General features: G+C 37.3%; 1 protein-coding gene across 3 annotated transcripts in view; it reads left to right on the top strand.

Moving 5' to 3' along the window:
• Positions 1–12,887, top strand: part of NOL4 (nucleolar protein 4) — a 181,126-nt gene that overhangs the window by 98,744 nt on the left and 69,495 nt on the right. For 2 of the 3 annotated variants that reach the window (XM_016195941.2, XM_016195942.2), the window contains one exon: positions 5,188–5,367. In XM_016195941.2, the coding sequence (XP_016051427.1) occupies positions 5,188–5,367 (180 nt within the window). Of the gene's footprint in view, positions 1–5,187; positions 5,368–6,113; positions 6,306–12,887 lie in introns of all 3 variants that reach the window. The other variant, XM_016195944.2, reaches the window with a different exon arrangement.

Below are 12,887 nucleotides of genomic sequence, written 5' to 3'. Positions count from 1 at the left end.
TTAAGGCCTTTCACATTTGTTTTCTGTTTCACTTTTTCCATTTTTTCCGTAGTGTTTTAAAGCGAGTCCCAGGTGTCTATGTCATTTCATCCCTTCATACCTCATTTGTGTCTCTAGAAAATGTGGGCAGTTTCTTACATAAATATTTAATTGGCCAAATATTCAGTGGTTATAGCTAACAAAATTATAAAATTCAATGTTATCATCTAATAGCCCCATCCACACAAATATTTCCAATTTTCTGAAAAAAGGAATTTTTGCATTGTGTTTATTTGAATTAAGAATAAACAAGGTCAACACATTTAATGTTAGTATATTTCTCAAATCTATTCTAATATGTCACTGTTTTTCTTTGTGTCACTAACTTATTGCAGAATCAAAGTTAATTGTCCTATACAATGTGTCATATTTTGGATTTGTGTGCTTTCTCTGGTATCAGTAACTTGCTATTCTCTCTGCTTAATTTCCTATAAATGGAAGTTGGCTTAACACTGGTGGTTCTCAAACTTGAGTGTGCATCAGAATGTCCTGAATACCATATTAAAACAGATTATTGGGTCCTGTCCCAAAGTGTGTGATTCAGTGAGTCTGGGATGGGGACCAATAATTTGCATTTATAATAAGTTCCTGGGAAATGAGGATTCTTCTGGTCCAGCAGGCACAGTTGGAGAACCACTTCTTCTGGATGGAGCATTGATTAGACTCAAATTCTTTTTTCCCCTTTTGGTGAGCTTGCTTCTTGAGCTGTATGCTTCTTTTTACATCATGTCAGAACACACACGGTGTCTGGTCATCACTCTTTTAATAATGCTGAGATTTCCCAGTAGATTCAGAAATGAATACTGATATTTTAAAAAGTAATTGTAATTTAAAAAATTAACTTAAATTGTCTTCTGTACAACTCCAGTGTGTATGCAGTCACTCATTCAGAAAACATTTACTTTATTTTCACCATGTACTTGACATTGTCTAAGGTTATAAAGATGAAAGTCTCTGTGGGAGACGGACATGTAAGCTGACTTGCACAGTCCTTCATGGTCAGTGCTCTCACAGGTACATGCAGAAGGTATGAAAGCATGGATGCCTGGCACTGAATTTATGTGGTTCTTCTCTTACTTAGGGCATAATGAAAAAAAATGAAAGTTTTGTTTTTTATTTCTTTTGGCTGTATATCAGAAATTCACCCCCAGCCCCAGCCGCACCGCAGCTCAAGCACTGTGGCACTGCTCTGACCACAGAGTGTGCAAAGAGATTGAGCTGCCTCCTTGTGGGGATTTTTCTAGGCCCAGTGACGCAATTAAATAAGGGTGGGAAAATGTGATAAAGGGAAGTGCAAATGTATTTTCAGGAAGGTCTTTGCTAAGGAAGGCCACATGTTACCTCAAGAGGAACAAATGGAATATATAACTAAGGCAAAAATTTTCCTGTATCCCCATAAACCAACACATTGTGTTTTAAGGATAAACAAATATGCACCTTCCATAGGGCCTAAGTTCTGAATCTTTAATATTTTTGTATATTTTTAAAATCTGCTTTGGACTTTTTAGATTCATACTTTGAATATAAAAAAATTGCTCCTGAAATGAAGGCTTCCTAGGGTATGGTCATCCAAAGTTCTTAAGGCAGGTTTATGGGCAATGGCTGCCATTCTTTATGTGGGTTATTAGGAGGCCTATCGTAATTTTTGTTGCTTGAGTTTTTATTATCACCTCAATACCCACATTTCCCCATTTTTTAAAGGAGTTTGTTTTTAGAGCAATTTTTAAGTTAACATCAAAATAGGAAGGTACAGAGATTTCCCATACACCCCCTCACCTTCATAGCCTCCCCTATGATCAACATCCCTCACAGGATGGTACATTTGTTGGAACTGATAAATCTACATCAACAAATTATAATTACCCAAAGTCCATAATGTACATTAAGGTTAACGTATCATGGCATACATTTTGGGTTTAGACAAATGTACAATGACATGGGCCCTTCATTGTCATATCACATATCACACAGTATTTTCATTGTACTTTGCCTATTTATTCCTCTTTGACACCCACATTCAGCAACCACTTATTTTTTACTGTCCATCGTTTTGCCTTTTCTGTAATGTCATGGAGTTGGAATCATGCATTATGTTGTCTTTTCAGACTGACTCCTTTCACTTAGTAAATTTATGGTTCCTTTATATCTTTTCATAGCTTAATAGCTCATCATGTTTTCAGTGTTGAATAATATTCCAATACCTGGATGTACCACAGTTCATTTATCCATTTACTTACTGAAACACATCTTGGTTGCTTCCAAGTTTTGGTTATAAATGTCTGTGTGTGCAGGTTTTTGCATAGACATAAGTTTTTAACTCCTTGGATTGTATGGTAAGAAAATGTTTACTTTTGAAAGAAAAAGCCAAACTGTCTTTCAAAGCAGTTGTACCGTTGTGCATTCCCATCAGCAATGAGAGTTCCTGCTACCACACATCCTGACCCCCTTTTGGTGGTGTCAGTGTTCCAGATCTTGGCCACCCTAATAGGTCTGCAGTGATATCTTATCTCATGGTTGTTTTAATTTGCTTTTCTCTGATGATTTAGGATGGGGAGCATCTTTTCATATGCATATTTGCTATCTGTATATATTCTTTGTAAGGTATCTCTTAAGGTCTTTGGTACATTTTTAAATTTTGTCGTTTGTTTTCTTGTTGAGTTTTTAGTGTTCTTTGAATATTTGGATAACAAAATATTGGATAACAGTCCTTTATCAGATGTGTCTTTAGCAAATCTTTTCTCTCAGTCTATGGCTTATCTTTATTCTCTTTTAAAAAAAATTTTTTTAATTGATTTTTTTAGAGAGGAAGGGGGAGAGAGAGAAAAATCTATGTGAGAGTGTAATATTGATCGGCTGCCTCCTGCACGCCCCAACTGGGGATCGGACTGCAACCCGATCATGTGCCCTGACGGGGAATCGAACTGGCAACCTTTCAGTGTACGGGATGATGACAAACCAACTGAGCCACACCAGCCAAGGCCATTCTCTTATTTTTTTAAGACCAAATAATTTTGTAGTAAAGGGGAAACTAATCTTGAATGCCAAATTTCTAGAGAGAATATCCTGGAAGGTGTAAGGGAAAATGTGGAAGGTTCTGCATTGATGCCTGTCTCAGTCTAGCTTGAAGGAAAATGCAGTAAGTAGAGAGCAACAGAGGTGTTTAAATCTGTGTCAGATGCCATAGTATATTTATTGTGAGTTCACAGTTTAGCAAAAGATTGAAGGTAGACAGAGGCAGAAATAGGGGTCTTTGTGGAAACTGAACTTAATCTGATTGGCCTTGAAAGCTGGTTAGATCTTCCATAGTGAGAGAGGCAAGAAATGAAACTCTACCTGAGAAACAGAATTCAGAGTTTTTACAATTTCAGTTTATATTGTAGAGGGTAAAAGCATTGGTTATGCTTTAGATTTAAATCCTGAATATTCTCAAATCCATTCAGAATGGGCTTTCTTTTTACCCTAAGTGATTAGGACTACACGTCCTTTGTGGTTCCGAGTGATTCCATTTCCAGCAGATGGCCGGTTTGTGTGTATCACAGGGTGTGTAGAGAGAATAAATTAGCTTGGCATATTTGAATTCAGATTATGTGTATTATAAATGTACATTATAAAATTTTCCAAATATTGCATGTTGCCATTGAAAAACATATTCTATATGGTGTATTCTTCAAACTTATGGAATATTTGCCTTGTGTTCTATTAGGTAATTTTACCTTCTTAATGGTTTGAACTGTAAAAATATGCTGGTTTTTAAATTTTAACTTCACTTTTAAGGTCAGTTATTTATTCTAGTTTAATTTTTTTCTTCTCTTATTATACAGTTAAATTAGTGTGATCCTAAAGCATGCTTACACATATGTTATCATTTCACGGAGGCATTTTCAAACACCATTGATTTAAAATTTCTCATTGTCAAGGTCTTTCAGAAGGATTTTACTTTGTGGATAGATATGAGAATAACTGCTGCTGTTGACAGATATTGTTATTTATCTGGAATCACCTATGTATCTAAATTACTCTGTGTCAACTCTGTGTCATTACTCTGGCCTTGTAATGATTGATTTCTGTACCGCTATAGACTCAACTACAAGTGACTAAAACCCAGATTTAATCAAAATACAAGGGGGGGTGAGGGTGGAAGATGCACTTCATCGTACATCTGAAGAGTGTTTGGGTGAATGTCAAGCACAGTAGAATCTAGATGTTCATATGATGTTGTTAGGACAGTTTCCGTTCTTCTTAGTTCTGCTGGATTCAACTTGATTTCAGTTACAGGCAAGTTTTGTTGTTGTTTTCACCTAGAGGTGAAGTTGAAGCACACACAAATAAGGCAGAGAAGGTGGATGCCTTAGGATTGCCACTTTCACTCGGCGAAGAGCAGGGCCTGTTTCTGAAAGAAAAAGATGCTGGGCTGACAGAGAAGTAGGAGATACCACAGCAGGACCCATGGCTGGTCTTGGAGACAATTATCAGCTTGTGAAAATTGTCTTGGTTGGCATTTCCCATCTCTTACACATTAGGAAACACTAACCTCGACAGATGATTAGGAGAAATCCTGGTTCCTTTTTTCCAAACCAAAAGTAGATGCCATCTTAAGACTCACAGACAATTTATAAACTAATTTTAAAGCATGTTGTCATACAAATAACAAACCTAGTCTCAATAATACTTTGTTTAATCCCTGTTGGGCAAGTCAATTAAACATGCCCACCCCTCAGTTTCCTTTTCCGTTTAAAGAAGACTAATGCAGTTAGACTGACTAGGCTCTGAGGTCATTTCCATTTTGGAAAACATGTGATTCATTGATTCCCTTGCAAAGTTGATTACAGGTTGGTTTTCCTTTTCTTTTCTATGGAACAGGGATATTGAGTGGAAACAGTAATTGCCCTCAAAAAGCTCAATTCAATAAAAACTCTGTGCAGTGATGGAAATGTCCCATGTGGCTATCGAGCACTTGAAATGTGACTGAGGAAATGAAATTTAAATTCACTCTTAATTAATTTTGATTTAAATTAGAATAGCCACAGCTCTAGAATTATCGACTCTTTTAAACAAGACTTTCTTTAAGAAACAGTTGAAATAAAAAATAAAACAAAATGAATTTCGTGCAATGAATTTAAAAACAGCAATTTCCTCCTTTCCTTTCAGTCTCCTGCACATAGCTACTCAAGCTACGACTCTGGCAAAAATGAGAGTGTAGACAGAGGGGCCGAGGACCTGTCTCTGAACAGGGGAGATGAAGATGAAGATGACCACGACGACCATGACGATGCTGAGAAAGTTAACGAGACGGATGGTGTGGAGGCAGAGCGGCTGAAAGCTTTTAATGTGAGTCCTGCCACACTCCCGGTGCGGCTTAATTGTTACCACTTCACTTTCATGTTGTTGCTTGTTGGTAAATGTGGATATTTTAGAGACATGTTTGTTTAATTTACAGAAGGATTTAAAAAGTACATGAAACACTCTTTGCCAACCAGACACCAGAATTGCTGTGTTTTGTTTAGAATTTTAAAGCCAAATGTCAGCTGAAAACTGGAGTTGTGTTGTGTGAGTATGCATGTTTCCCTAGTGGATGAAGGGGGCCTCAGCTTATTTCTCCGAAGAGTACGCCCGTCATCAGTTATTTCTTTTGCTTTCCCAGCTTATCTAATTATGCATGACAAGGGAGTCAGTCGTTTGTTTTCAGAGCTTAGTACATTGTGCAGTGTAGCCATGTAGCAGTCATGTTTCTCTTCAACAGAGAATTTTATGGGGTGCTTAATTGTCGCAGTCTACTGTTACCTCCTGATTTTTTTCTACACGATAGTCTCTACTTTTCTGTCTGTCTGTGTCTGTCTGCCTTTCTCTCTCTCTTTCTCTTTCTCTCTCTCTTTTTTATCCAACCACTTAGAAAGTCTTTAAAGGGTGTTTTGCTTAAAATTTCTGGCTTTCCATTGCAAAGTTCTCCAGTGAATAAACCAGAAAAAGAAAAAAAGAAAAAAGAGTATTTTCCTATCAGTAATCAAGACAGGACGCTAGGAACAGCAGAGAGCAGCCCTCCAAACCCTTCTCCTCTGTCTCCCTCTTGCCAACAGATGTTTGTCAGGCTGTTTGTAGATGAAAACTTGGACCGAATGGTCCCAATCTCTAAGCAGCCCAAAGAAAAGATCCAGGCTATCATTGACTCATGCAGGCGACAATTCCCTGAGTACCAAGAGCGTGCCAGAAAGCGCATACGCACTTACCTCAAGTCCTGCAGGCGGATGAAAAGAAGTGGTTTTGAGATGGTGAGTTTTGAATGAAAACACAGCCCTAGATTCCATCAAAATCCCCCATGTAAACCATGACACTATTTATTTTTTCATCTTAGCGTCTTTTTCTTTTTCTTTTTCCATAACGTCAGGTCAGAGGGCTTGTTTGCTTGTCTGTTCCCTTTCTCCTTCCCCCTTCCTGAGCATTTATCCCCTTGGTTCACTCAGAGGGACTCGGCCCGCCTGCTGTCATGTCATAGGAAAGGGGGTGCTCTCAGTGAAAGCCCCTGCGAACCAGCCTCTCGGTGTTTGCTCCCCCTGCTGCTAACGTGGACGTGGGGTGCACCAAGTGTGATGAAGCACCGGGTGCTGCGTTAGCGGGCCTGTGAGCCTGGCTTTCTGTGGAGTCACAGCACCTGCATGGGGCCAGCTAAGGAACACCGTTTTCATGCCAGCGGTTAGCAGAGAGCAAGCCTCGAAAAGACAGATCAGGGGGTGAGAATCCTCAAGTGAAGAAGCTTTGTTGCACTCCTTATATCCGTGTGCTTGTGGATGGAAACAGGAGCTTGTAGATTCAGCTGGGCTTTTTAGATGGCTGAGATTATACTGATGTTAAATTACTTACAGGTGGAAATCAGATAGCACTGTGTGTGTTTTTTTTAAACTTGATTCTAATTCACCTTGCTCTCTAATTGGAAACCTATAAATAGTGCATACATTTACAAGGTATTTTTTAATTTTTTTATGTATGTGAGCAGAAATGCATTGGAAATTTTCTGAAACCATTTTTTTTTTTTCTCTCTTGGCTCCATAAAAGCCAAGACAGTTAGTGTCTGTGATCTGTGCCTCTCATTTATTCCATGTGATGGGCTAGGAGTTGGTGTGGACAGGAGAGGTTTCAGAGGATGTCATATTTGAGAAATCATTTTTCAGGAGTGAATGAAATGACAAAGGTAACAAATCCACTGTCTACTATCGATTTTTCTACATTGGCTTGTAAAAATATCATTGATATTTTTTGAAAAGAAAAATGACTGTTCTTGTAGAGAGGCAGTCGTCCGCCTAGATGCTGAAGAGCACACGGTTTGGTCCCCAGGAGCCTGGCTGGGAGTCCAGACCCACCCCACTGCGGCTGCGTGACTCGGGCAAGTCACTTCAACGGCCTGTGCTCAGACACCTCTGAGAGGGTACCAATTCCTAATTTAGAAAGCTATGGGACTTATATAAACTGTCACATGTAAAGATCCGTCAGCCATTTCTGTCACACAGTAATCACTAAATAAATCTTAACTCTGAAAATATTATCAATCAAATATTTAATTCGTCATTTGAGAAAAGCTTCCCAGAATGTTTCCATTATACAAGCAGAGAACCCTCTCTTTAAGTAATTGCTTATTTCTCAGAAGCTACATGGAAATCCAAGGCTGTGGTACACAAGTCATTTTAAAATAAAAATGGCGTGGCTGTGTCTGATCAAACTGAATTACGACAATAGAGATGATATAAGAGACAAGGAGATATACAAATAAAGCTATTTTTCTCATTACAAAATTATTAAAAAATTATCACCTACCCAGGAGGAGAGAGGTGACAGACAAAAAGGAAATCTAAACAGGTGTAAACGCCCAGAATCCTGGCACTGACATCTGATCTGGTTCAGGACAACTAAGCAGTTGGTGTGAAATTCCAACTAAAACTGTGTCTTATTCAGAGCACGAAGTACAAAATATACTTTACTTTTTCAGTAACAATAAAGATGATAATATTATATATCAATATTTCTTATTTTAATAGCATCTGGCATTACCCTTTCTTCCTAATCTTTTAATGTTTAGAGATTCTTCTTTTTGGTAAAATTTATTTTTCATGGTGATCGTTTTTCATTAATCATTATTTAGAGAGGAAAATCATTGTCATGTAGAATTCTTAATTTCTCTGATGCATATTTGAGACATCGGGGGGTTTTCTCATTGATTGTATTTATTTACTTCAGTGGACATCTGTTTGTTGTAAACCTCGTGCTGTGCACAGAAGACAAAGTTCACTACTTCAAAGTCAAGTGGTTTTATAAACTAATCTTATGCTGTAGAGGAATGCTACTAAATTTAAATTTAATAATTTTCACTCATTATTTAATAGATGCATAATGCACATAACATTATACAACTTAATAAGGAGAAATAGAAGAGATGTCTGACCTGTTAATTAGGAAAATATAACATATTCCCTGATTATTGTGATTCATTGAGTTGACAAGTTGCAGGAAGTGAAATGCTTAAGCAGTAATACAAGGCCTAATATGATTAAATGTTAAATGAACAACATGGATGAAAATTGATATTGAAGTTTAGCCCATTTTTTGTACATTACTCAGTAATGCACTACTGGAAATAACAGATTAAATCTGCCATCTAGTTGACAGTTGGAACTTTGACTTGTCTTATGTATCACTTCATTGTCATGGAGCTTGGGGAGGATTATGCGCCACTTTGAATAGTTGTCATTATCTGGAACAGATAGGAAAAGGCATGAGTAGGACAGATAGTGATCACAGCTAAATATCGTACATGAATACTTTTGTCATCATAATTTTTAAATTTAATATACTATCAATGGGTATTTTAAAAAATTGAGACATTAAACAAAAAATGTTTTTTCTGTTGTGTTTAGTGTAGGTAGACATGAAAAAATGTATCATTTTCAATATGTGATTGTTTTTACGTGCAAAGTATTGTACAATACTCAACACATCAACAAGGCAACCTAAAGAAGTTTTTAATATATTTTTACAATGGTTTAGGATTATTTGGTAGGGGATTCTGTATTATAAAATGAAAGGGGCATTCAATAAACTTAGCTTTTCCAGTTATTTGGGATGTCTAAGCCAGGAGACTCCTTAAGTAGAGTGAAATATTGAATTGTATGTTTCCTGCTGACTTTGATTAAGAAATTCAAAGACATATTCCCATAGAAGTGCTTTATCACACAATATTTTAGTAACATACTTGAGAATCTTGGCATTCACTTTGACTAATTTTCTGCTGTCATTAATACAAAATCTATTCATGTTTAATTATTCTACATTATCCCTCAAGAATTTACATTTCAACACAAATACTTTTAATTAACTGCCTACAATAATTAGAGTACATATTTATACATTTTTATTTAACTGGAATTATCCAGACCCCACAGATCTTGATTGCTTAAGCAGCCAAAATTTCTGTCATCACTATATTTTCTATAGTACATGAAGTATAATAACTGTATTATGATACTTTTCTACACATTTTTCACATTTTTCACATTTTTAACAATACATTGTTAGCAAACATCTCAAATGATAGAATCCTCAGTGTTGAATATAAAAGGGCATGTTTTGTGAAATAAATCTAATAAGTTTGATCCAGAGTACTGTCTTAGTTTTCATTAGATTTAAAAAATCCAATGAGTTAAACAGCCATTAACTTAATCCGTAGACAAATATATCAAATTGTTATTGATTCTATTGTGTGGCTTTGGCAAACTACTTCAGCTACTTTTTTGAAGAATATTTGTTGATTGTTCCAGAAAAGAAATGTTTCTTCAAGGTGTCCTGATCTTAACTTCAAGAGCACCTATAATAGATAAGATCATAGAGACAAAGCTTTATGAAAAAGGTGGGGTTGGCCTGCACCTGAGTATCATCTGTTATGTGATATGATTTCTCTTTTTGTTTTCTGAGTTTGCGTTGTTAGAGACTCACCATGCTGCAGAGGTTTAATGCATTTTTACAAAACTCAAATGAAAATATTTAGAGAAGATAGTTTCTTAGACTCTCAGTCCTTCATTCCTCCTATATCTCAGATTTTGCTACTATAACCAATTTAGATCAAATATCCTAGATATTTGATTTCAGAAAACTCAGCCTCTTGAAAAATGACCTATTTACTGGCATTTTAATATTATGTATTTGAAGCAATAAGTCTCATGCAATTTTTTTTGGGTAAAATTTTGCCAAGGACATTGTCCACTAGGTTACTTAATGTCCACTACAAAGACTTTATTTCAGAAACTTCTTCTAGAAGGTAAAGCAAGAGAAAAAATTATTTCTCCTGAGGAAAGAGTGCTTTTATGTTTTCTCATCACTAATCCTTAGTGTAACTTTGTATGTTCATTTTTGTACCTTGCCATCAGCAAGTTCAGAGTCAAAGTCTTTCTAAGGTCCCAATTATCTTTTTGCTTAATTTATTTCAGTGTGCATATTTCCTTGGTGGCTCTGATATCTATTTTAGGGGAAAACTGAGTTATAAATTTTAAAAACAAATATGTAAGTAATCTAATTATGGAAACACCATACTTTCGCGCCACCTTCTAAATTCTTAGTATGTGTTTTTAATTATATCCTATAATACCCTTTTCAGTACTTTTGATATCTGACCTTCTGATCTTACAGTTCTTTCATCAGAAAAGAAATCTTTAATGCTTAGGAAATAGCACATTTTTAAGAGAATTTGACTAATTACATCTATTGCTTCTACTGGTCTAATGCAGCCCAGAGTAAGAGGGATCAGAATTTGTTTTTAATTCACAGCTTTCCTGATATGAGAAGCATTGCAAAAGCGACAGTGACATTTGCTATTCCTTCTTTACCAAATAGAGATACCATAAAAAATGAATTAGAGCGCATCTTTAAACTAAAAATTTGATCAGAAACATAGCCGGTCCTTCATGCAAGATCTTGATTAAAACTTGATGAGCCTGTGCAGCCAGTATTATTTAGGACGTTGCTCCGTCAGCCATCCCAGCTCTCCCACATTTTCAGTTTTTCTTCTTCAATGAGAAGAAAGTTTCTCCTCTTCTGTGAAAAAGACAAAAAGTTTCCAGAGTCCAAGGAAATGTTTAAGCTCATTCATAACTCCTCCTCTTTCACAATCTGAGCCCATCTTTCTTTGCTGAGTTCTTTGAAAGAGCACTTTACAGTCACAGATCAAACCCATCGTCTCTGGCTCTCTTGATCGCCCCTCCATCAAAATTCTGGTTGGTTCTCCCCAGGTTGAGTTGGTTCCTAGGAAGATCACATCACTGCATTTGCACCGCATCCAAGGACTGCACCCTCAGCTAAACCGGCCCCGTTCTGTTGAGACTCTTGTTTCCACCCCTCCTCTTTTTTTCTTTTTCTTTTTCTTTTGGGCACCTCCTAAGATTCTGGGCTTGGCCATGCACCGCAAGGACCCTGTCCGCAGCTGCAGAGGCCTGCCCCTGTCTACCCTACTCTCCAAGCAGAATCCCCGTCATCTACAAAGCTTTGGCGTTTCATTCCACATGTGAGCCAGACATTTGACAAATGTGCTGTTGTATCTTCACCGAAGTCTCTATATTCCCCATCACCCATTCCCTTCACCAACGGCCCACCTTATCCACCAAGTCACTGGCAAATCCCTCTTGACTTGCCTGTTTCTGGCACTAGCACCGCTGCTGTCGTTTACACCAGTGTTCGTGACCTCGGAATGAGATCTGACTGTTCATTACGTTTACAGCTTGCATCCTACCCCTCATTGAAATCTATTTATTCTTCCTTTGCTGCGTAGTCAGACCCTACTTTTTCTACCTTCCTGTCTACTCCCCTGTCAGAGTAAGGGCTTACAGTCCTAGCCTTGTCTAACTCATACCTATGTTTTTGAATAATGCTTTAAACGCGGTTCTGTCTCCTGCCCCCTCCCTACCACCTATTCCTAGGTAGACACAGAACTAGGGTTTGTGCCTGAGAATTATAAAATTTGGGGCCTTTTTTCAAATTAAAGGAGTGCCCCCCCCACACACCCCTTTCCTCTACAATTAAATACAAATTCTAAGTAAAATATTTTTAAAAATACCTTGCTAAGCTCAAAAGAAAGAAAAGGAAATTCCCAGGCCATGACATTAATAGAAAACTCATAGCTGTACCTGTAAACCCATAAGTTGATAGGGTGGCAGACGGGAAGGTGGGAAAGTGGGGTCTCAACACCCACTCAAGTTCCGGAGACATGGAGTTTGGTTTGTGACTAGGCAGGACTACGAACCGAACACTGTATATAAAGCTCGTACCCTGGGAGGGCTACTTCTCTATTAAAGGGGAATTAAAACATCTACTTACAACTCTGAGAAATAAAATAGGCATTGTAAGCATTGAAATTAAAACCTTCCTTAGGTGGCTTAAGTAGAAGATTCAGGCAAAGAGAAAATCCATAAACACAAAACTATGGGAATTACAGAAAAAAAGAGAAGGGAAATATGAAAAAATAGTTAAGCCGGAGAAGAGAATGACCAGGACATGGCCAAGAGGCATTCCAGAGGAGAACTTAAGAGGAAGGACAGCATTTAAACAAAGGAGGAGGGACAATATTTTAGAATTCAGAAGACCATTGAATCCTGGGAACAGAGAAATAGGCCAGTCCTGAGCAGTATACATAGAAACAAATCCATACCTATGTATATCACAGTAAAAACCACAGACCCAAGACGCCCTTCAATGTCACCAGGAAGAAACGAGAGATTATTGAAAACAGAAGAACAGGATGAACACACTTCTTGTACTAAGAAAAAGGCCTTCAAAATTTTTAGAGAAGCTACTTTTAATCTACAAGTCAATGCACAGCC

Source organism: Miniopterus natalensis, chromosome 7 (genome assembly GCF_054644295.1).
Source record: "Miniopterus natalensis isolate mMinNat1 chromosome 7, mMinNat1.hap1, whole genome shotgun sequence".
NCBI lineage: Eukaryota > Metazoa > Chordata > Mammalia > Chiroptera > Miniopteridae > Miniopterus > Miniopterus natalensis.
The sequence above is the reverse complement of the archived record's forward strand: the minus strand, read 5'-3'. Positions and strand labels throughout refer to the sequence as shown.